The sequence below is a fragment of the Corvus cornix genome, chromosome 13, assembly GCF_000738735.6.
Source record: "Corvus cornix cornix isolate S_Up_H32 chromosome 13, ASM73873v5, whole genome shotgun sequence".
NCBI lineage: Eukaryota > Metazoa > Chordata > Aves > Passeriformes > Corvidae > Corvus > Corvus cornix.
The window spans coordinates 1,377,196-1,401,198 of record NC_046343.1 but is presented as its reverse complement, the minus strand read 5'-3'; the positions used below and the strand labels follow the sequence as shown (position 1 = coordinate 1,401,198).

At 49.6% G+C, this 24,003-nt stretch overlaps 1 protein-coding gene across 1 annotated transcript; it reads right to left on the bottom strand.

Annotated features, from left to right (window-relative positions):
• Window positions 1-9,837: 9,837 nt before the first annotated feature.
• SPRY4 (sprouty RTK signaling antagonist 4) lies at window positions 9,838-23,917 on the bottom strand. The gene is made up of 2 exons (XM_010399595.4): window positions 23,729-23,917; window positions 9,838-14,191 (listed from the first exon to the last, which is right to left on the bottom strand). Exon 2 carries the CDS (start codon window positions 14,143-14,145, stop codon window positions 13,249-13,251), a length of 897 nt encoding a protein of 298 aa, XP_010397897.1. The 5' UTR covers window positions 14,146-14,191; window positions 23,729-23,917; the 3' UTR covers window positions 9,838-13,248.
• Between the last annotated feature and the right edge of the window lie 86 nt (window positions 23,918-24,003).

Here is a 24,003-nt window from a genome sequence, read left to right as displayed (position 1 = left end):
TAGAGAGGTTTTGTTGGTGGTTTTTGGTAGTTTTTGGGTTTTCCTTGTTTGTTTGGCCGGCACAGCCGTGCAGCTGGAGGGGAGAGCCTGCTGTCCAGCCGGGAGCAGGACACGAACGGGCTGTGCCGTCCCTGGGGGGGATGTCCCCCCGTCGGGCAGGAAGCGAGAGCCCCATCGGCTCCTGCCAAGAAAAACCTCTCCAGAGCGTCCTCCCGGCGCTGCTGAGCCCGGATGGTTTTCCCTCCGCTCTCCCTCACGGCACTGGGGTTATTTTTCAGCGAGGGCTGGCCCCAGGCTGGGCACGGGGCCGGCTCCTGCCCCAGGACCAGGCTGCTGCTCGGTGCTGTGGCAGCTCCCTGGTGCCTCTTGCTGCTGCCAACTGCTCCCAAAAAGTGACCTCTGTGGGGCAGGAGGGGGGTGACGGACCCGGCCACGGGGTGCAGTGGGATGTGCGGGGCTGTGGTGCCAGGGCCCATCTCACCATGCTGCCCTCACTGCCCAGCGCCTTGCGGGCACCTCGGGATGGGGAGGGATGTCCCGAGCCCCATGGTGGGGACCCAGTGGCTTTCCAGGGTCCTGCTGTGGTGGTTTCAAAGGCAGGGATAGATTCTGGATGTGCTGAGGTAGCTGGGGCTGAAGCTGCAGCATCTGGCAGCTGCCCATGGGGATGCCCACATGGAGCAGCCCTGGGCAGTGCCCCACTATCTTCCCCGTGTACATGCATATGTTCTGCTTCTACATATATATTTTTTCCATATGTGGTTGATTTTTCTTTTTTTTTTTTTTCCCCCTGATGTTTTAATGCAGTTTCTCTCTCTACAGTCACTGAAGTGCTTTGGATGTTAATAGGAAACAGTATCACATTTTTGCGTGTTTTGGGTTATTTGTCTCGGCTTTTATTAGGCTTGTCATGCACGTCATCAGGCAAAAATGTAAAAGAAGAAATTGTGTGTGTGTGTTTGTACTGGGGACCAAACCCAAGACCCATCACACATGATGCAGGGAATTGTTCTTTGTTTTCCAGGGAAGCCGGGTCCCGGTATGAGGAAGCCCTCGGGGCGATGAGTGGTACCTATTGTTTTATTCATGGTCTCTGTCAGCGCTGCCTTCCCGGCCCTGCCACATGGGCTGGAGGTTCTGCCGTGGGGATGAGCAGATGCTGTGTGTGACAGGGGCTTTGGGACACCAGCACATCCCACACCAGTGTTTTTCCACTGGATTTTATATAAATCTGAGGCTCAGGGGCCGGTGGCTCCTGGCTGGATGAGTGTCCGTGGCTGCAGCGCTGCCCAGTCTGGGTGCTGGGGCTGCCTCTGCAGTCACAGGTATCCCCTGAGGAGCTTGGCAGTGCAGATAGGAGTGAAAGAGACTTTCAGAAAGTTGTTCCCTTTATGTCAGTAATGACTGATTAAATCTGAACAGAAAATCTGACTCCAGGCCCCCATCTCACAGAGGCACCGTCCTCTCTTTGGGTGCATCTTGGTGCCCACGAGATGCTCTGCTCCTTCTGCAGCCACTTGCAGTGCTACAAAAAAGCTGTAAACCCCTGTTTTGGTTCCACTCTCCCTCTTTTGTAGTTCGGAATCCTTTCTTTTTGGTGTTTGTAGCCCTGTTGGCAGGAGGGTCCCTGCCTGTCCCCTGGCCTGGGGCTGCCCTGGCAGGGATATGTTATTAGTGCTGAAAGGGGCTGCTGAGACGTGTCCTTTAGTTGGTGCAAACATCAAATTATAACACTCACAGCTGGCATTTCAGGGTTTTTAACTCCCTTGTTCCTTCCAAAGGATGTAATTTTGGGGGTAGCCTTTTTGTTGTAGCATTATCATTACTATAATAATTTCATTTCCAGTGCTTGTGGTGCAGAAACCAAGGAATCCAGAGGGAGCAGGAGCAGCGTTTTCTGAGCTGACAGATGGGATCATGTGCTCTGAGCAGAAATGGCAGCGGAGGTGTTGCTGAGCACTTCCAACTCATGGAATTGCTCCAGGCTGAGGAAGCTCCTGCTCCACTCTGTCCTTCCATTAATGCTTGAAAAACCACACAACCCATCAGTGGCTGGTGGTGTTCCCTCAGGAAAAGGGCAAGGAAGGAGCTTTGACAGTAAAGGACAAGATTTTGTCTCCCCTGAGCTTTGGGCAGTGTTTGTCATGCCGAGGTGCCGGGTAGGGTTCTGAGCTGCCCTCCCAAGGGTGGGTGTTGGGATTTAGTATCAAGCACCATTTTAGAGCACAGATTCCCAGACTGGTTTGTGTTGAACAGACCTTAAGGATCATCCCATTCCACCCCCTGCCATGGGCAGGGACAACTTCCACTATCCCACGCTGCTCCAAGCCCCGTCCAGCCTGGCCTTGGGCACTGCCAGGGATCCAGGGGCAGCCCCAGCTGCTCTGGGCACCCTGTGCCAGGGCCTGCCCACTCTCACAGGGAAGGATTTTTATTTATTATCCTGCAATCCTGTTTGTATTTTTATCTCCACGTGTGAAGCTGGTGCTGAGAGTCCCTAAATGTACCCATGTGTAGCCAGTGCTCTACTTGCAGCTTGGATGAGCTGTTCAGGGCTGGCCCTGGTTGGAGTGAGCCTCGGTGGCTTCTCTTGAAGCCGTCTGGGATCTTGTTGTGTGAGGTTTTCACATAAAAATCCCTCAAAGCTCTCTATTCCTGGTTCCAGTTTGTGCATTCCAGTTTTAGCTGGGATGCATGGGCTGAGCATCCTTCCCTCAGGACACAGCAGGGTTTGCACAGGCTCTGTCTCACAAAGGGTGATGGCCCTTCCTCCTGGGAGCACCTGGGGCTTGAGCTCCTGTCCTGTCCGAGGGTGGGACTGGCCCTCCTGCAAAGCCCCAGCAGCCTGGAGGGAAACCTTGGCTCTGAGGTGATCACAGCTCAGGGTTATCACAGGATGAGATTGGCTGGGGTTGGGAGGGACCTTAAAGCTCATCCAGTGCTACCCTCTGCCATGGGCAGGGGCACCTTCCACTGGATGATGGTGGTGGCCATGAAGGTGTGATGCAGTGGTTGGTGTCCCAGTGTCCTGGCATGGTGGGGCAGCCTGGGTGCAGCAGAACAGACATGATGGGAGAGCTTTAAAATGCTGAGATGGAGAAGAATTCTATTTAAGAGAGAAAATCCTCATTTGCTGAAGGGTGCAATGAAGGAAGATGGGGAGAAGTTCTTTATTAATAATAAAGAACGAGCTCTTACAAAGACCTGGTGTCCAAAGCTCTTTAACTTTTCCTGGCATTTCCCATCCATTCCATTGTTAAGCCCCTCACCGTAGGAAAACAGTGCCGGGCCAAGGTGCTCGATGATCTCATCCCCAAGGCTTCTGCACTCGCCTCTGTTTACCCACCCCACAGCATTTGCTCCTCAGATTTGGTTTCCTACTTTGAAGAAAAAAAATAAGAAGGGAAAAAAAACCCCAAAAAAATCTTTCATTTGTGCAGTGTCTTCCCCCGGCCCTGGCACTGGGCTCTGAGGAAAATAGCACCTCGGTGGTTTTCAAGGAGAGGATGGACCACAGTGCATTCCCACAATTTATAAGAGGAGACAGGAAGGCCTCAGTGACTCATAAACACTAACAGATTCTGTGTATGAGCTTCTCTTTGTTGTTTGTTATCCTTAATTTCATGGCTTTCCTTCTTTTGAGCGTGTTTGTGTATTTTAGGCGATGCCATCATTTTGTCAGGACACTTTGTGTGTGGTTCCCACACAGGAGCAATGTTTTCTGCCTGATGGCTGGGCTCACAAAAATAAGACAGCAGCCAGTGGAAACCCTTGAGGGCTCTGTTTGGTGCCACATCCTGACATGTGGACCCTGGGACAGCAAGGCTGGGTGGGAGGGACCCTTCCCTGGTGCTTGTCAGTCGGTGCTTTGCATGGAACAGGGTCAGGACCTCCAGCACGGGAGCAGCTCCGAGGGTTGTGCTCAAAGCTCCTCAGTCCAATGACCCCAAATGCACCACTCATGAGGTGCTGGGAGGGTCAGGCCACCGTGGCCAGTGTGACCTGGGCAGTGAACTGCCCTTCTGAGGGTGGCTGTGCCCCATCCTGGCTCTCGGTGCTCCCAGCCATGGTTCTCTGAAAGCTGGGAGCATCTCTGCGTGGTGATTGTCCCAGCAGTTTTTCCTGGTGTAGTTAAAACCAATCCTTTGTCAGAGGGCCGGGATGAGTTTCCTTGAGCAAGGAGGTGTTTAGTGCTTTGTGTGGACACTGGGTTCATCTTGCTTTTGTTTTCCCCTTGCCATCCCACCACAACCTCCCCCTTGCTATTGCAGAGGGCATGAGCTGACACCCACTCCTTGCCTCAGAGCTGGAGATGGTTAAATCCTGCTGGGAAGCCAACATGTTGTAAGGCACATAGAGACCTCTTCAGACAAGGCAGCTCATTCATGTAGGGTACTTTTAATTAATCATGGAATGGTTTGGATTGGAAGGGACCTCCAAGATCATCCATTTCCAACACCCCTGTCATGGGCAGGGACACCTTCCACTATCCCAGGTTGCTCCAAGCCCTGTTCAGCCTGGACTTTCGGTTTAGTTAAGCCATGTAACCATCAGCTGTTGGGATTGCTGAGCCAGTGATGGTTGAATGAGCCAGGGGCAGCCCTGGGCTGTGCACAGGCCCTTTTCCTGCTCCCCTCTGGATGTGGGGACAATACCAGTGCAGCTGTTTAAATATGCTCAAAAATTCAGAAACACAAGTAAGCACTAAACTTTCCCAAGGTGACTGAGTAATCGTGTTTGCTTTAGCATTTTAGTCCCCCAATTACCCAAGCCAAGGATATTGCCTCTTTAAACAGAGTTCAAAAAGCCCAAGAATTTTTTATAAATAGCTCACATCCTCTTGATAACAACCAGGCTGCTATTTATTGCCCACTTCCCCTCAGACAGACAGGTCAGAGGATTGAAAATCGCACTTCCCGTGAAATCCAGAGGAACTGGGGTTTTCAGGTTCCTACAATTGTTTGTCATTCTGGGTTTCCTTTGCAGCATTCAGCCAGGCTCACCCTGTGGAGGAGGGATTGTTAGGATATATTGCTGCCTCCCTGAAGCCCTAAACCCCACTTTCTGCTCCCGTCTTAGGGACCAGCAGGAAATCCCATTGCTTCCCACCAGCATGGGGTCCTCCCAAGCCATTTTTTTTAACTCCACACTTCATCGAGCCCTCTCTGGTCTTATTTTCCACCCCCACCTTCCCTTCGCTCCAAAGCTGTGTGTCCAAAACTCTCTCCTGCTGAAAGCAGGTGGGAGCTGCTTCCTGATGCTTCCTTGGCACTGCGGAGGGGGAGCTGCAGGCACAGGAGCACCGCGGCTGCAGAGGCTCCTCAGGGAGCTGGGATTTGTCCTGTCCATAACTCTCACTAACCCAATGCCACTGGCCTTGCACCAGTCCTGTGCTTCGGTCCCTGTGAAATTCCCAAGTCAAACAGAATGGTTTGGATTGGAAAGGACTCTGAAGATTATCTGGTTCTAAGCCCCAACAGAGCTGGAGGTTTCTTAGTGGGGGATGCAGAGACTGCTGCAAAGAAAAAGATAAATTTAGTTGTATTCCTAAGGACCATTTACAGGAGTATCAGGAGATCGGGTTTGTGCCAGCCTTGAAGCAATTTGTGATGGTGCAGCAGCGGGATGAGGCTGCTGCTGAGGAAAACAGAACTGTAACTCCTCATCCTCAGACATGAAAGATGATGAAAACCCGGCTTTCGTGGGACTCTAGACCTGTTAGACTATAGACCCTGTAGGGCTGGAAGTGGAGGATCTGTGCTAATGGCTCACCCTCCACATGGAAAGCAATTAAATACTGTACCAACAAGGATGGAGTTTTAATTAATTCATTCATTCTTTAGTGTCTCTTTGGACACAGTGACTTCCCTGAAGGGATGTGAAGCATTTCCTTGCCAGCTCAGAGCAGGGCATTTCTGGGTGGAGGATTTTGCTGTTCCACGTGTGGCTGGAGGCTCCAGAGCCATACCTGGAGCGAAGGGATGTGGTGCAGCACGTCCCAGTTTCGTGCTCTGAGAATATTGTGTTTGTGATTAGGAGCACCCGGTTACATAATGGCATCACATCATAATCACAGACCTACCTGGCTCTGAGCAGAACGGGGCTGAATGATTTATTCATAAGAGTTTCTTCATGCAGAAACTTCTATTTATTCCCTGTTGTAAGGGCAGGAAAAAGTCAATGGAAGCTGCAGCGGTGTGGTGCTAATGGGAAGCCGCGGTTCACTCTTCCCTCTCTTCAGGAATACTGAAGAGTAAACTTTTTAGGCTTTTTATGGAGAAATTCCTGTACCTTTGTGCTTGGGAGCACAAACCTTGCTTGGGTTTGCAGAGTCCAGCTGGCCTTGGAAGGGAGCAGGAGGTGCTGGGGCGATGCTTGCCCTGCCCAGTCCCTCGCTGCTGGTGGGGGTTGATGTGGCAAGAGTTTGGCAGAGTGATCAGAAACCTTAGAACCTTAAAATCTTGGCTGGTTCTTGGCTCTTTTCTGGGTTTAACAGGCTGTGGTGGGGTTGAGCTCTGGGTCCTGAGGCCTCATCCAGCCCAGGCTGCTGCTGGGGGGCTGCTGAGCCCACAGGAAATAAATGCAGCTGTTTACACCGGGGAGACTCAGAGGTCTGAGGCTTGGAGTTTTATTATTTTTTTTTTTTAACATCTTTTGAAGAATATCTCCTCCAGTCCCACCTTTGGCTGCTGTTTCTCAACTTGCTGGCTGTTTCTTTCTCTCTGCAGCAGCAGAAGCCCTGTTGTGTCCTTGTTGGGTGTCCAGGGCTGTGATGGGCACTGGTGGCCTGGGCACAATCAGAAACTTCTGTGAAGCCCCTTCAGCCCCTTTTGTGCCTCAAAACCTGGTGTCCAGCTTGGACCCTGTGTCTGTTTGGGGTGGCTCTGTCCCAAAGCCTGTCGAGGCTGTGTGGGTGCATGAGGGGGGCTGAGACCCTGCTGAAAGGCTTTGCCTTGACCTCTGTAGCCATTTCCTCCTTCCCCTGAAAAGGAAAGTTTGCTCCATGTGGGAGCCCTCTCTGAAGGGCTGGGGCCATTCCCAGCTCCTTGAGGACATCCCTAAAGTTTTACGGCGCTCAGCAGGGGCTGGAGCGGGAGCCCAGGGATTCAGTGCTCCCACGGGAGGTTGTTACGGGGAGGAAGTAAAACAAAGTGCAAAGGCAATTTATCTCTGTCCTGGCCATTTGTCTGCCACCCACAAAGAGGCCAAACTTCATCCCTGGGTGCCATGTGCTGGTGTGGAGCTCTGTGAGGAGCCAGCTCTGGCTGCCTGGGGAATGGGGCTCTCCCTCCCGGTTCAGCCACCATCACCCCGTCCACACACCACTAATCCCAGTGAGAGAAATGATCCATTTCTGGGAATGGCACTGTGGGAGGTGGTGCCTGCTGGGAGCAGTGCAGCCCCCTTGCCATGCTCACCCCTGCAGCACCCCTGGAAACCCAAGAGATAAAAGAAAAGCTTGATTGCCAGCATGATTTGATGACTTTTAATAACCCCGGTTTTTGGTAAAAGATAGATGAGCCCTTGAATCCCTTACCCAGTTCCCATGTAAACACAGCAGAGGTGCTCGCTGAGGGACACCAAATAATCCCACTCTGGCTCTCTTTGTGCACACGGTAGGAAAGTGTGTATAATGGCAGAGAATTAAAAAAATTCCCTTTCCTGGAGAAGCTTGGGCAGGTTGGTGTTCTGGGCGCCACTGAGCTGTGTGCTGGGGACACCCTGCGTGGTTGAGAGCCAGGGGGGCTGTGCAGGTGGCCTGGGGGTCCCACCCTGCTGGCCCCCATGGCGAGGAGCTGGAGTCTCCCTGTGCTGGCAGAACCCCGGCTCTGGAGCGGGGCACTGCTCCCTAGGTCGCTCCAGGTCTATTGTTCCCCTGGCTCCGGCAGGGGCGGCTCACCAGAGAGGAATGTGTCCTGCTCCCCGGCCAGAACACCCACCTCGGGCTGCCAGGGGAGGAGAAGGTAGGGGTATTTTATTTGAATTGGTTTAAAATTTATTTCTCATGTGAAGCTGTATTATCACAGTGTTTGTCTTCGAGGGTGGGTGCAGCTTCTGCCCTGCTGTTTGCTCTCCCCCTCCCCTCCTCCCATTGCTGGCAGTGCTGACAAACCTCACATCTCGTCCAGGGTGTTTCCTACACCTTTTGGAAAATCTCATCATGTTTATTAAGTATATATTTTAGAAAAGGACTTTTAAATGGCATTTTAAAAAATGTTTTAATCTCATTTTGTAGAATCCCAGAATGATTTGGGTTGAAAGGGACCAAGGGATGCAACCTGCTCGATCGCATCACTCACATCTGTACGTTTGTAATTTCTGTATGTTTCAGCCCGTTCTCTCACAATTAATACAGTGATTTAGGGTATTTTTGGGGTGTTTCGATTCACTAGAAATTCCCTTTCAGGTCTGATATCCAAGAGCTGGGCTTGCCTTGGGGCCTGGGAAGTCTGTTGTACTCTGAGCTCTGTGCATCTCTTTGCCATTCTGTAACCTGTGCTTGGGGAGTTGGACTTGGTTTCCTTTGATGATCAATTATTGAAAATGGTGTAAAAAAGGATTAAAAAAAAAAAAAAGCTGATAATTCTGATCAATTTCAAAAATATTGCTTTAACATCTACTACTCAAATCAAGCCAAGTGCTCTGGTTCGCTTCCAGCAGAGAGGCATGAGCATCGTGTTGGTATTTTTAAAGCTTTATGTGCAAGACATCAGTTGGTGTTGCCAAACTCTGATTTAAATTTATACATCCTGGCTCAGCCTGTTTGTTAAAAAAAAGAAGAACTGCCACCAGCACAACAAATTCAGTATCTCTTCCTTATTGCAAATTTTTTGGCATCAGATGTCGTGATCTGCACAGAGTAGTTATTGTCTCTTTATCTGATCCAGTGACTAATTCAACATTATTGTTTCAACAATATTATTTCAGGCCAGGTAACACACTTGGGTTACCTCTGTGATGACACAAAACATGGCACGGCTTCCAGTGAGTCACAGCTCCACAGCGTGTGCAAATAAATAACAGGAATGGTGAAAAATAACCCGGATCCTGTATTTTTAGCAGTCCAGTGTGATGCTGGTGACACACAAGGAGCTGGGGGCAGGAAGGGTGGTGGGTGGGAGCCCCAGGATGTGGCTCAGGGGCTGGGCAGGGTGAGCAAGGACCCAGGGATTTGGTCCTTGACAGCTTTTTGCCTTTTTCCAAGGAGCTGGGAGAGTTCTGGCTGCCCTGATGTTGAAAGGGGACCTTGGGGTGGTCTGGCTGGGGCTGGGGGATGCTCTGCACCCACACATGGCTCCGGTGGGGCTGTTCTGGTGCGGGCAGCACAGCTCTGCTCGTGGACAGGAGAAGCAGGAGAGCTGGAAGTGGGTCTGAAATGCTGAGGGAGGCTCTGTGGGATGGGGTCGGCACAGCCCCTCTGTGCGGTGGGGTTGGTTCTCTTTAATGTCGATCCCATTGTCACACTGAGGGCTGAGCCCCGTGGAAGGAGCAGCCTGACTTCCAGGCTGGCATGTTCTAGAGGTGCAGGGAAGGATTGGTCCTACAAGTTCACAGAGCAGGGTATTCCTGCTCACTGAGGAGCTGCCCCTTCCCACTGCAGGTGATTTGAGGGATAATTAATTGATGAGCCCCTGATGTGCCAGGCCATGGGGCAGAGCAACCCCAGCGTCACCCTGAGCTCCTTGGCAGGGCTGGGGAGCACCAAATAACCAATTTTGGGCTCCTCTCTGCTTGCTTGTATTTTTAGAATAATTGCTATAAACATTCTTGCTTTTTTTTTTTTTTTTTTTAAAGAACCACAACAGCCATTTATATATTTAACAATATATATTTTTATATATATATAATTTCTAGATCAGTACATTCATCAGTACTTGCTTTTCTTCACAAACAGAAGAACTCTTACAATAGTAGACTTTCTAAAATAAATACTATTAAAATAGAGCTTCAAAATAAATATTCTATACAAAGAAAAACCTTCTGTGGTAACTTTTCAGGGTGTACATGTGAGGGGGTGGTAAGAGGAGAAGGGACAAATATTTCTCAGGGTGTCTAAGCATGGGAGGGGAAGGGAATACCCAGTGCTGGGATGGGCGAGGGCTCATCGGTGTGGCAAAGCCAGTGCCCAGGGAGCACCAAATCTGGGATCTGCTCCTGGCACCCGGCGGGACTGGCACAGGGCTGTGGTGACGGTGTGTTTGTCTCTTGGGGCTGCTCTGCTCCCGCTGGGAATGTGGTGTGGCATTGCCAGCACCCTCAGGTCCCCTTCTCGATGTCTGCACTGTTGTGTGGGGCAGAGGGCAAACCCCGGTGTGAACCTGCTGCAGCAATTAGCAGAGTTGCAGCAATTAGCAGTGCAGGTGCCCTGCCATCCTCCTCCTCCTCCAAGCATGGCACCTGTCCCAGGGGGTACCTGCCCTGCTGCCTCCAGGGCCATCCCACAGCAGTGCCATGGCTGGAGAGCCAGCAGGGTTTGTGCTCGTTAGCAGCTGTCCCTTCGTTAGCAGGGGCACCTGACCCGCGGGAGGATGGCAGAGCTATGGGTTGGGACGTGGTGACACAGCACCGTGCCCGTGGTACATCTCCGGGGTGGCAGGAGACCCAAGTACCTTCAAAGGGAATGGGGGGATGGAGTTGTTGGGATGGGGAAGAGTGGGAATAACAACGTTACTGACGGGAGCTGTTCCCTCTGGCACAGCCCTGGCTCGGGCCAAGCCTGGCCCTTTCCCAGCTCCAGACAGGGCTCAGCACCTTCCTGCCAGGCCAGGGCCGGGAGCTGCTGGAGCAGAGTCCAGTGGCCGTGCCGAGAGCTGGTGGGGGAGGGAGGATCACTCTGCTACACTGACCACTGCTCTAACACATCCACAATGCTTGACAGGCTCCAGCACGGCATCATCGGCTTACAGGGCTTAGATATTAAAACAAACCAATGGAGAAATAGTTTACAGCTATGTACAATGAGAGGAAATCCGTCTGGGATTGCTGGGAGTATGTACATGAGTGTAGATTGGCACAGTGGCGACCACTCCAGCGGGGTCTTTGCTCACGAGGACCATGCAGCCAAGCCTTGGGCTCTGCCAGCGCAGGTTTCAGCACAGGTTCCCCAGGAACAGAGGGTCAAAAAGGCAAAGCAGCCGTGGGTGGAGGCCATTTGGACACGTGTGGTCCCAACAGAGGAGGGCAGCAGGTAAATACCTCTCCTGCTGCCTTTTCTAGCTTGCTTGTATCTTAGGAAAATGGTTTCTTATTAAATACAATATCTTATACATTCAACCAACAGTTCAGCTAGTTCGGGGTTGGTTTTCCTTTTATCTTTTCCCCTCCAATTTGTGCAAGGTAATAAATATAGCTCTGGATCCCCACCTGCTTCCTGGTGCCCACATACAGTTAACATGAGGCTACCCTACAGGAATTGGTATCTGGTAACAGACATTTTTACCCTTTTTTCTATGATTCAGCATGTACAAGCTAGCAAATGTTATAAACATAAAAGTTTGTTGGTTTTTTTGTTTTAATTTTTTAACTCCCCCATTCAATAAATATCTACAATTCAATTGAGCTAAACCCCGAGTCATCCAGCTGAGCTGAATTCTGAAACCCAAAGCCACCAGAGTTCCCATCAGGATGCTCCTGCCAACCCCTACCCGTGGCTGTGTCGTAGCCAGGCCAACGGGATTCCTGGAAATGCTACACGAGCTCTGCCTATTGCTTATCTAATTAGAGATGACATTTCACTGTCACTGCTGTGCATTTACTGAGGAAATCTCCTCTAATTAAAAACACCAAGAGAGACTAGGTCAGTTTCCTGCATGCAACAAGTACCTACCTACTCATTAGAGTGTTGCACGTTTGGACCAAGATTCTTGTTTAGCACCTTGTAGTTGTCGAGAGGGGTTACAGCATCCTTGGGGAAAGTAGAACCAGCCCTAGGATGAGTGCACGGACAGAGCCAATATTTGTGTGCTGAAAACCACGGGCACATTTGTTAACTGCACTCTCTTCCTTCCCCTGGCTTTCCCTAGTGTGTGTTAACACTAAAATAAACATTAAAAGCATTCTTTACATTTAAGAAGACACTTTTGTACAGAAGAGGCAAAAGTCAAACAGCAGCAATAGGGGTGGGGGAACGGGCTGTACTTCGAGCAAATGCCATTCACCCCCAAGACAAAACCAAATCTTAATATTCAATGAGCAAAGAAGAGCTTGTTCCAGGAGAGGAGGTGCTGGGTTGAGATCCCTAGAAAAATACACCTATGTGCATCGTACACTTAGGTTTGTGTGACTTCTTAGCAGAGCTCAAGAGGTTTAGGGAAACAGACCCCGCCTGTCTTCGCTTTGTGGCGTGAGTTAAACCCCCTTTGCTCCGGCCTCGGGGGAGCGAGCGCGGGCCTGGGGGAAATGGGATCGGCCACCATCCTCCTGGAGCAGGGCTGTCCTGGTGATGGAAAACTCATATTCCATTGAGTGAAACCTGATGCTGTGGATCAGCTTACAGGCAGGAGGACCCGGTGTTGATACAACGGCCTGAACGCATCCTGCTGCAATTCCTCCAGGGAGGGGCAGCCCTGCTACCATCTTGCTTTAGAAAGAGAGTCCAAACCAGTGGGGCCGGGGTGGGATACACCCAAAAGGCAAAAGACCCTTCAACGAATGAAATGTAGCTTCACTTCTGGTTCAAAAATCTTTGAGGGACACAGAAAGCTTTTGAGAAACACGTACTTTGTGTGCAACCAGCCCTTGGAGTGGTGTGCAGGAGGGAAGGAGGGCGGAGGGAGTTCCCCCATCACCTTCAACAGGCTGCTGGGAGCGAGCTGGGGTTTGGAAGGAGAGAGGAAACAAGAAGCCTGCCCCAAATCCGAATTGAGAGCAGCTTTTTGCAGCTGGGAATGGGGATTGGTTGTGAGGCGGTGCCTGCCAAGCGAGCAGTTAATGGTTCCTGTGGTGTGCAGGCCTGGTGAGCAGCTGTCCGTCCAAGGCGGGAGTTTTTCAGGAGCTGTACTTCATGATGTACGTGGGTTTGTAGCCTTCACTCTGCATTATTAACGTTCCTCCTTTGGCCCCATTTGTTTAAACTGTGACCAGTTCCAAAATCCCTGAATAACCCAAAGTGCTTCAGTTTGTGGAAATAGTTGCTTCTGCTTTCTCCGAAGGCAAGAGGCTAACGCTCTCTTCAGAACACAGGTTATTAAAAAGAGCCAACACCACCCTGCTCCGCAGAGCATCCTCCCACTCTGTCCTCCCAAACTATTAGAAGGGCTTTTCTGCCCCTTTGCTCTCAGGCAATGCCTTGCAAATGACACTGTTTGTGTTTTTGCATCTGCATCCGGGCCGGCTCACTTGGTCGTAGCATCTCTGGGACAGCTTGACGCAGCCGGTGGCTGGCAGGTAGCAGAGCAGGCAGGGCAGCACCAGAGACAGGGCGCTCATGAAGGACCAGCGGGCGCAGCAGTTGGAGTGGGAGCAGGAGCAGGGGTGGTCGGCACACGTGCCCTCGTCGTCCTCGTTGGTGCAGTGGTAGAAGACGCCCTTGACCAGGCACATGCAGGTGGAGTAGTTGACCAGGTTCTGCGCCGAGCAGAGACACTCCTGGTTGCACACCCAGCACGACGGCAGAGTCCGGGGCAGGGCACACTCCTTGCACTTGCATTTCCCACAGGCCTCGCACAGCAGGAAGTGCTTGTCCAGCTCCTGAGACACGGTGCCCTTCAGGTCCAGGGGCTTGCAGTTGATCACCTTGGGCTGGATGCGAACGGCGCGGGGGGAGGATTGCTCTGCCACGGGCACCGGGGCCATGTGGTCCAGGAGCCTTTGGTCTGAGGATGTGCTGCTGCTGCTGCTGATGGAGCTGGGGCGCCCGCTGAAGGAGATCCAGGGGTGGGTGACATCCTGCTCGCAGCGCTGCGGGTGCTGCTGGCTGCTCAAGCCCAGTTCGTGGGGGGCTCGGGGACGCTTCTGGGCTGGTGGCTGGGAGGCGCTGGGGTTGTCGGTGTAGTCGTTCTCGATGTGGGTGGTCTTCATCTGGTCGATGGGCAGGATGGTGAGCGGGTGCTGCAGCCGCCCGTAGGGGATCCGACTGTCCAGCAAGGGCTGCACCATCACAGAGTTGGGGACAACGGTGATGTTGTGGGGAATCCGGGACTCCATTGAGAAAGCGGTCTGACTACTGGGGCAAAATCTGTGCTTAAGTGTCCTGGGGGAAGGGAAGGAGAAAGAACAGGGGTGGGGGAGAGAGAGAGAGGGCATCATTATTGAGGTATCCTGCAAGCCCAGCCCAACAGGGCTCCTTACTGAGGCTGGCTATTATGCTGAAGGTCTTATAAGGTAAACTTCTGTCCAAGGGTGGCAGAACACTCAGGTACAAAGTGCCTACCGTGTCCCTCTCCCTGACCTTGGCCATCTACAGCTCCTCCAGTCCTGGGGGGGCTGCGGTCACTGCAGGCTCCTGAAGAGCCACTCATGGTTTTACTGAGGGAAGGTACATCTTGCGGCTGTGGTGCATATTCACGTGTGGTTTTGTCAGCAAACTGCCTGAAATGACCCATCTAAACTCTGGAGGCTTTTCCCAATTGATCCCAATCCCTACAAAACCTGATGCAGGATTGTGGCTCGTGGAAGCACTGGCCTGGTACAAAGGTGCTTCTGAGCGTGGGGCTGAGCACCTGTCCTTGCTAACCAAGGATCTGCCTGTGGGAGGATGCCTTGATTTTGGTGTGGAAGCATCCCCTCTCCATGGGGAGCCACAGGTTCCAAAGGCTCCTTTATCCTCCCGTGGGAGCTGGAAGTGCTCGCTCAGCACCTTGTCTGGTGCCACACCAGGGTGGGAGCCAAGGGTGCAGCTCCCAGGAGAGCACCCACGTGGCTCAGGCTGGATCCATCACCTCACACAGGTAATGAGACACTCGTGCAGCCCACTAAGTGCACTAATATTTAGCTGAAGTGCTGTTTACCAGCCGCTCTGGCTGAGCCGTCATTGCCGCAGTTTCTAATTTCATTGAAAGAGTGCAATTTATCCTGGAGTCAATCCAAAGATTCAGCAGTGGCGTAGGACAAGAAACCACAGGAAGTAACTAAACTTAAATCAAAGAACGGAAACGACTCAGTTCAAATTTAGAAAGTGCACATTGTTTTCTAGTAGATGTGCCATTTCCTCACGGGGTGACCTTTATTCATAAATAATATAATGCTGGAGATCAGTTGAAAGAAGGGGTGAGTAAAGCTTCGGTCCAGGAGGGGAAAAGCTGCTGGTATCAAGAAAAAGGAAGTAGTGAACAGCTTAAGGCATTGCCAGTTGTTTGTGTTCAACAAACAAATTAACCTTCTCCAACGGCGTGAAAGATTTGGACTTGGCAGCGCTGGTTTAACAGCTGGACTCGATGATCCTAAAGGTCTTTTCCAACCTAAATGATTCTGTGATTCTATGACTTTAATATCACAGCAGTGGGAAAAAGTCAGGAAAAAACTGCAGCCAACTACAACCAAATAATGCACGAGAAGTGTGTGTGTAAATGTGTGTGCACTTCTGCAAGAGCACACCTCCCCTAAAATTAACACAGCACCTCAAAAATCAGAGCATGAACGGATTCCGCACTTTTGGAAGGAGAAGGGGAAGCCCATTTTTACCCCCTGAAAAATGCCACCAGAGTCCACTCTTATATTTGTAAATCGTTGCTTTGATGGATCATTTGGCATTTGGGGTTGGAAATGTGCCAGCTCCCCCGCGATCAGGAGGAGGGAGGGCGGGCGTGGGCAGGATGGCACATGCCGGGTCCGGCACCGCGTCTGGCCTGCCGGGCCCCGTTTGTCCCCTGCACCCCACCAGCAGGAAGAAATGCTTTATTAGCAGTAATGATGATTATTGTCATGCAGCCCTTATGCTGCTTCTCTTCCCCAGCTAAAATCCTCTGCTGGGCCTTAGCCATTCATTTGGAATTTTTTTTTATTTCATTATTCATAGCTCGTTGACATCCTGACTGGAGGAACAAGAGAGTCTGTAAAGCATCTATTCCTAGTTACTGTATGTAAAAAACAAAGAGAAGCAATGATTCTGACAACTGTGGGGCATGCAGAGGGAAAAGAACTTGATTTTCTTTTGTGCATCAGAATCCAGTGTCATGATATAAAAAGTATTTGCTTCAAGTCAGAGTTTAGCAAAATCATCAGTTCTGTATCGGCTGTGTGTTACACTTGCAAGGAGACTTTGATTCCACTGGGTTTTTTTGGGGTTGTTTTTTTTTAAGGAGAGAGATGCAGCTGTTTTGGTTGCCAAGAGTAAGTGCAGCAGAGCTGATCTTAGATGGAAGGTAGCTGGAGGAAATGGTGGCAGCGCTGCAGGTGGCAGAGCAGCCTGGCTGCTCCTCCTCAGCCCTGCCAGCACTGCCCTCGTGGCCTCTCCAGGGCTCTGCTCACTCCCACTTGTTACCAGCTCTCAGGAATCTGCTTCATTTACCGGATTTCCACTGGATCCATGGAGCACCATTTATTTTAAGGTGCCAGCACGGTTGTGGAACAGAGCTGCTCAGCCCGGGCAGTGCCCTGGTGCTGCCTGTCCCCAGCATGGCACCTCTGCCCCAGGGTGGCACATCCAGGGGCTTCTGCATCGCTGGTGGCACCGTGTGAGAGCCCCTGGAGGTGGCACTTGGGCTTTAACTCTGCAGTGGCCCAGTCTGCCACGGTGCAGGGCCAGTGATGCCATGGCACGGAAGTGGTGTCAGCAGATCAGTTTGGGGAAGGATTAGAGCCAGGCTGCCCCTAAAACACCCAACCTCCCGTGCACAGACGGGGCCTCATGCAGGCAGGTGTTAAAGATGGCTTATCTGAGCTAATGCTAATCAAGATTTCAGTTAATTACCACAGAAAGGAGATGGACCCTGGGCTAAACACCACACTTCAGGAGAGTTAATGATGGAAGTTTTTCATCCTCTTTTTTCCCTGTAATACAGTTTCAAATTGTCTTTTTAATAGACAAACTATTTCTGCAAGACAAGGGGAAGGGAAGCCTGACAAGGTGAACTCAGACCCTGCAGATATCTGGGCACAGGATCTACTTGGATAAAACCTCTGGAGGGAAAACAGCCAAGTAAGACCCAGCTCTCCCAGTTCCCAGACCCCTGTTCTGGACACAATATCTCTCTGGCTGAAGATCACCTTTAAACCACCAAAGATGTGCAGCCTGACAGGTTTTGGTGCTTGGACATATGGTCCTTCACCTTCTGCCCTGCCCTCTCTCTCCTGAGCAGAGGGTTTCCACAGTTGACTGCTCTTCCCTTTCTTGCCACGCTTAACAGACAAATATTTCTGATACTTATGGAATTTTCCAAGGACCATGACCACACTGCTGCTGCTGGCCTTGTCACCAGAAGTTCCAGCAGTGCAGCGAGAGCGCTGGTGACAGATCCAGGTCAAACACCTCGAGTGCTGAACTCAGAGTGAGCTGGGTGCTGTTCATCCGGCCAGGAGGCTCCTCTCCCCATGGATCACAACCATGGCAGTATTTCATGGTGGAGTTGCTCCAGTTTTTGTCATTGTGCTGTGAGCACCTTTCCCTCAGCTGCTTGTGCTCCATGTCTGTATCCCAGGACAGGGGAGGTTTCAGGGAAGGGCCCTGGGCAGCTCTGTGGGCACAGAGTGCCCCACCTGTGCTGGCACAGAGGAATCCAGTCGAGTCCTCAGGTTAAGGATTTGTGCTGGAGCAGAAGGACATCAAGAAGGCAGAGTGCTCCTGTGGAGTGTCACAGGCTGAGATGCGCCTGCCTGGATACCTGATGGGTCCTTGTGACTTCCCTGGGTCATCCTCCAAGACACGACAACCTGACCTTTGCTGGTTGATGTGTACCCAGAGGCAGGGCAGCATTTCCTTCACCTCCCCCCCCAAAACCCACCACACACGTGGGCTGTTTGCTGGCAAGGATAACATTGCCTTGAGCACCAACACTGGTATCCTATAAACTGCATTTATAAAGCTTATCCCAACCAGATCCCAAATCAAAATGAATGTTTGGGGTAACCTGGCAAAACTTTAGACCTTGAAAGACGACGAGAGCTGAGGGATGTAACCTTTGTTGTCCACTGCACTGATCCTGACTGTAAATGGCATTTCAGTTGAGGAAAAAAAACCATACAGCACACAAAATTAATTAATTTTTGATCATAGGTAATTACAGATATATTACAGCATTAACACAGGCACAAATGCACTGGTTGCAACTGTACAGATAATTTTCTTAAAGTAGACAACAGGAAGAAAAATTCACAACCATGTTCTTACATAGGGAATTTTTCATTCTTTAGAGGCAAACAATGAAGTCCTTTTCAAGGCAGACGTGTCAGCAAACTCCCATGTAGAGAAAAATTTCTCTTCCCCCATGACTGTACAGTCACTCACCACATACAATTTTCAAGGCAAAATATACTTCCTTCCAAGGGAGTAAAATTGGACTCAAAAGTCAAGTTCATACACGTGTTGCAGCGTTTGTTCCTTCTCTTCATCAAGATATGGCCAATTTAAAATTACTGTTGTACTGGGTAATTGCAAGTCCTAGAGTTGTAGGAAACCAACTGTTATTGTAGAGTTTTGGCATTATTGCTGACCCAGAAGTTTTGTAGGATTTTGAAATCAGATGAAATTAAAACAAAAGGCACTTTATGTTTTAATAGGATTTTGGACTTGCCTACATGATTTTAGAGAAAGCTACATTCTTGTAGGCAATTCCATGCGAAAGTCACATAAACCCTCAGGAAAGCTCATTCTCATTAATGTCTTCAGAGCAAGTTTTGAAATAATAAGGTTCCAGTATCTTTATTTTCAGAGTTCAGTTGGACAAAAATCTTCCAGTTACTGAAAAACAAAATGGATCTTGACTTAAACACGCAGCGAGTGCAGAAATACATAATGTCCATAACTGTCAGAGTCACCCATTAGTTAATAACCTTAATAAGTTCTTTCTCACGTGTTTAACAACATCCAAGATGTTTGTGGTAATAAAAGAATAATGTGAATAAGGAACTTAAGTCCAGAGGTGGGTCCCATGTGGAAGCAATCCTGGGCAACCTGGGACTGACACATCCCCAGTGCAGTCAGCAGGAAAATGGGAAAAGCTTCCATGAGCTCCTCCTCTGCAGCCTGCACCAGGCACAAGGTCCCACAGTTTTGCCCAACCCTTTGTGGACACAAGATGCTGCCATGGAAATGTCTAAAGGGAACCTCCAATGTCACAGAACACCAAAAAGCCCCAGATGTGCCCTTGGGGTGTGTTTGCTGAGAGAGACCCCTGGGGCGGGCAGGGAGGTGACGCAGCCACCAAACCCTTCTGTGCTTTGTCAGCTGCGTGCACCAGATCAGGGGCCACTTCGTCTCTTTCTAATTAATTACACCTTAATTACACCTCATGAGCAGCCTGTCCCTTCTGTTGTGTCTGACAGCACCAGCGGCAGGAAAAGCTGTTTGCCTCAGCAAATCAAGATTTCTCCTGGGGTTGGTGGCACTGGATTGTCCTCTCCATGTCCTGTGACATCACTGGTGGCTCCTTTCTGCATCCTGGACTGTGCCCTGTAACATCAGGGAGCTGCTGGACCTGCCAGTGGTACTGTGCTGCCCTTTGCCAGGGGCTGCTGGCCAGCTCTAGGACCATTATATATATAATATATCTCATAAATTAAAGTGGTTATAGGTTATATATAAATTATAGTGGTGCTGAGGGCATGGAGAGCACTGGAGCACAAAAGGTACCTTCTTAGCACAGAATTGTTAAGGTAGGAAAAGATCTTTAAGATCATCAAGTACAACCATAAACAGAATAAAGTGAATTTGGTATTTCAACATGAATTTTCAATCACAGGTTTCCAAGAATTTTCCAACTACTGAAGCATCACAAGCTTTTGTGAAGAAAGGATGGAGAAATTGTCATGGATTGATGAAAGGCTGAGCCCTGCACTGGGATGGGGTAAGACCTGAGCTGCTCCTCTGGGGATCTGCTTCGGGTCAGACCAGACAGCTCTGAATCTTGGCACCTACAGAAGGATCACACCTTCTCTTTATTACTGAGATTGGACCTGGTAAATTTTAGGAAGGAATTGTTCCCTGTGAGGGTGGGCAGGCCCTGGCACAGGGTGCCCAGAGCAGCTCTGGCTGCCCCTGGATCCCTGGCAGTGTCCAAGGCCAGGCTGGACATTGGGGCTTGGAGCAGCCTGGGACAGTGGGAGGTGTCCCTGCCCATGGCAGGGGTGGCACTGGATGGGCTTTAAGGTCCCTTCCATCCCAAACCATTCTATGAGTTCATTATCAATGCAAAAGCTGAATTAGTCTCTGTAAGAGTTGTGACAGTCACTCATTAACACTGACACAGAGGCAGCAATAGTTGCAGTAAATGCACTGCAGAAATTGGTTTATTTTCTTTGCTGTATAGGACACACGAGTTTCTGAAAATACAGTGCAGGAGGCAGAAAACGAGAAAAGCACTAGAATATTTAGTCTTAATACAAGAAATGATCATAATGGAAAGCAATACACTTCGAAGCAGTATCATGCCAGGGTGGGCAGATACATTTCAAGGCCTGTGCAAGGCAACACAGCTCAGAATCGATGGTAACCAGTGCAAAATCCGATCTGTCACGGCCAGTCTGTCTCCTCTGGTGGCCTGGTTAAAGAGCTCCTCTAAAAGCGTTGGGCAGAGCTGCACCTGAGCCTTGGGCAGGGCAGGGGGCTGAGGGGACAGGACAGGGACGCTCAGGGGACAGGACAGGGATGCTCAGGAGACAGGACAGGGATGCTCAGGGGACAGGACAGGGGGCTGAGGGACAGGGCAGGGGTGCTCAGGAGACAGGACAGGGATGCTCAGGGGACAGGACAGGAGTCACTCCCACCCAAGTGATCAATAAAGGATTTGCTCCCTGGAGCCCAGCAGAGGAGGAGCTGGAGATAAGGGAACAAATTCTGCCCCTGCCTTTGTCTGGGATTAAGGACATCCTCTTGTCCAGGCCTGCCAGCGGTGACAAGGGACACCCTTGCTGCAAGCCAAAGGGTTCAATTAAAGCTTTTAATGAGGAAGACTACACTCAGAGGTGGTTAAAGGAGACCTTGCAGCAAGCACATGTTTTTAATGTGGGATTAAGAATAATTCATAAGGTTGGAGTTCATTAAGACTGAGTTAGGCTGTTTGGATTTTGAGTTGAGCTGTAAATGCTTCAAAAAAAGGAAAAAAATGCCTTTTTTCCCTGAAGTGTGTATTAATATTGACAAAATATTGATTCATTCATTGTTCATTCTTTTTGTTCCCCTCCTTAGCAGCCTTACCTAGCTAAGGGCAGCTAGAATCTTCTCTACAAGTAATAAGGGAGGAAAAAAATTAGAAAGCTTATTAGGGAAACCTGCCATTTTTAAAACGAGACACTAAATTCTTGCCAGAGTGTGGAAATTCAGGAGCTGGGAAATGAGACCTGTAGACTTCCAAGAAGCTGTCTCTGTCCAGCTAAAGTCTGTTCCTATGGTGCGAGTGAATAAAGCACATTTTGGCCCGCTAGCATTCAGATCTCTGGGGACTCGAATTTCTCAGTCAAAGCCTTTTACTGGACAAAAACATTTATTTTAAGGGAAGAAAACTAAGCTCAGATATGATCTATTAAGCTAATGGTACTAAATGATAACCTATTTAGAAGGGTTTTAGATTTTTCTTGAGGAAATATATTGTATTGCATTTAAAAAGGATAAAAAACAACACTTGTGCAACTGTTTGCCTATAAAAACACAGTTTTTACTACTGGGCTGAAGCTGGAAAGTTGTATAGCAATATGATGAATGAATTCCTTTCTTTCACATTTAATTTTACGAAAACTGTCAGAACTGGTTATTAATTATTGCTGTAGTGTTGTAAGGGATGTGAATTTTATTTCACCAAAGTCTGATAGCAGAATTTCTTTTTTTTTGGGGGGGGGGGGTGGGGGGGTGGGTAGGAATTGCTTTTTGAGATGTTGCACTTCCCAGTATGGTTTGGGAATTAGTCATGATTCCAAGAAAACAGCTTTTGTTTTGCTGTTTCAGGAGAACAAATAATTTCTCCCCTGCACATACCTCATGGAGAATTTCAAAAGGACTGCAGTATTCAGAAATGGTCCTTTTAATTTTATAATCCCAATATAGAGTCCCTTCCAGCAAGGGAAAACACAGTAGCCCATGGAAAAGGGCACATTTATCAACGAGACATCCCCAGTGGGGTTCCAATAACTGAGAGCAACCCCTCCTCCTGCTATCATTCATTTTTATATGGACAAGGGGGAAGCCAGTCATCAGGATCATTGTGATTCCGTGCACAAATTGGAGCTTTATTCTTTAACCCAAAATAAAGGCAGAGAGGGGAAGCTTTAATATTGGGAAAGCTGCGCTTCTCTTTAGCCAATTAAACAGCAATTCCTTGCCATGCTGTCCCCTTGGCATGGTATGGAGAAAAGGCATCAGCTGGAGAAGTTTTAAAGAATCTAGAACGTGCCTTTTCCACTCTGGATAATGCAGGGGTGCTTTTCCTTTTCTCTTTCTTTCTCCCCTTCATTTTTAAAAGAAAAACTTGGGGCTAGAAAAGGTTTAAATGAAGAAATCAGACCCTTGGTAACTGGAGGTAAAAGAGGGAAGCCTTTTCCCCCCGTGATATTCCTTTGCACTGCCATTTCCAAGCTCTGCATTCCCAGTCCTGCTTTCCTCTAAGACCTTTGTGTCTTTTATGTGCCCCTTTCTGCTTTTTCCATTCCCCTCCTGATAATGAATTTTCAGAACATGTCGTCTCCAGGCTTGTCTTTCTCCTGTGACGCCAGGACTGGTACCAGAAAATAAAATCCTGGCTTATCATTGCTACGCAGTTGGTAGAGAGGAGCAGCCAGCACAGGTTTTTCCTCCATATATAAAATATTTCATATATCAGATGAAGTTATTCCAGGTACACATTTTTATTACTCATCTAGCCTTTAAAATACATCATCCATCCGGATTTAAAACAAGTGTACAGCAAGACAGAGAAGAGAACACTGATGGAATAAGGCACTGAGGCCAAAAAAATGAAAAAAAGACTTGTATGAAATAAAATGCTGAAGAGCAAGGGTCATGCAGGAAGGGTCTGACACACGAGTGGCTGATTTCTGAAGTGTCCTATTATGGAGACAGCTAAAAACTACTTGACACTCACAAGACAGGGCTTTGGAAAAGAGAGGAAACGAGGATAATCCATTCCCAAGCAAGAAATACCCAATTCTGACTTGTCAGCCCAGGTGACCATGTATTTATGCTCCTTTTTGGGGATGGAAGAAGGGATGGAGGAGAAGACATCCCATCAGCAGAAAAAAGCGCCTTATTCTGCTGTAAAAGCCTGCAAACAAACCCGACCCAAGTGTGCTGAAACCTGCCTGCCATATATGTACAGCAAATGCAGATGTTGATGGGAGAACGCAGAAAAGAGGTATAAATCAGAGACGCAGGGACACAAATGGAAATTCTGCAAGAAACAGGATATTTCTCCAGAATGCCAAGTCTCCTTCAGGCTGGGAAGCACCAGGCAGCTCTCCCCTGTATATAATTATAGCTAATCACTGTTAGAAAAGTCATAGCCAGAAATATGCTCATGATCAGTGATCTGTAAGGAGCAGCCGAACACATCTAGAACGAGCGCAGGATTTTCCCTCGGGGAGCAGGCTTGGCTTTTTCTACTTAAAACATTTAACAATTGCTCGCAAGCGCCGATCTCGTACTTACTTTAAATAATTCAGCTAAGACCATCTCTCCATAGGCGAGTTAATCCCAAATGCGAGGCGGACGAGGGGGCCGGACCTGGGAGAATCCTGGCAGGAGCGGCTGGAGCTGCGGGCAGGGACCTGCGAGCGCGGCGCTGTCAGCGGCGGCCGCGGCGCTGCACCCGCCTGCCTGGGAAAATGGCTATTTTATGAATGGGAGGGCAGCAGCCGCTCCTGCGCATGCGCGGCCGCCCGACTCTATGAATGGGTGGGCACCGCGGCGGTACCGCGCATGCT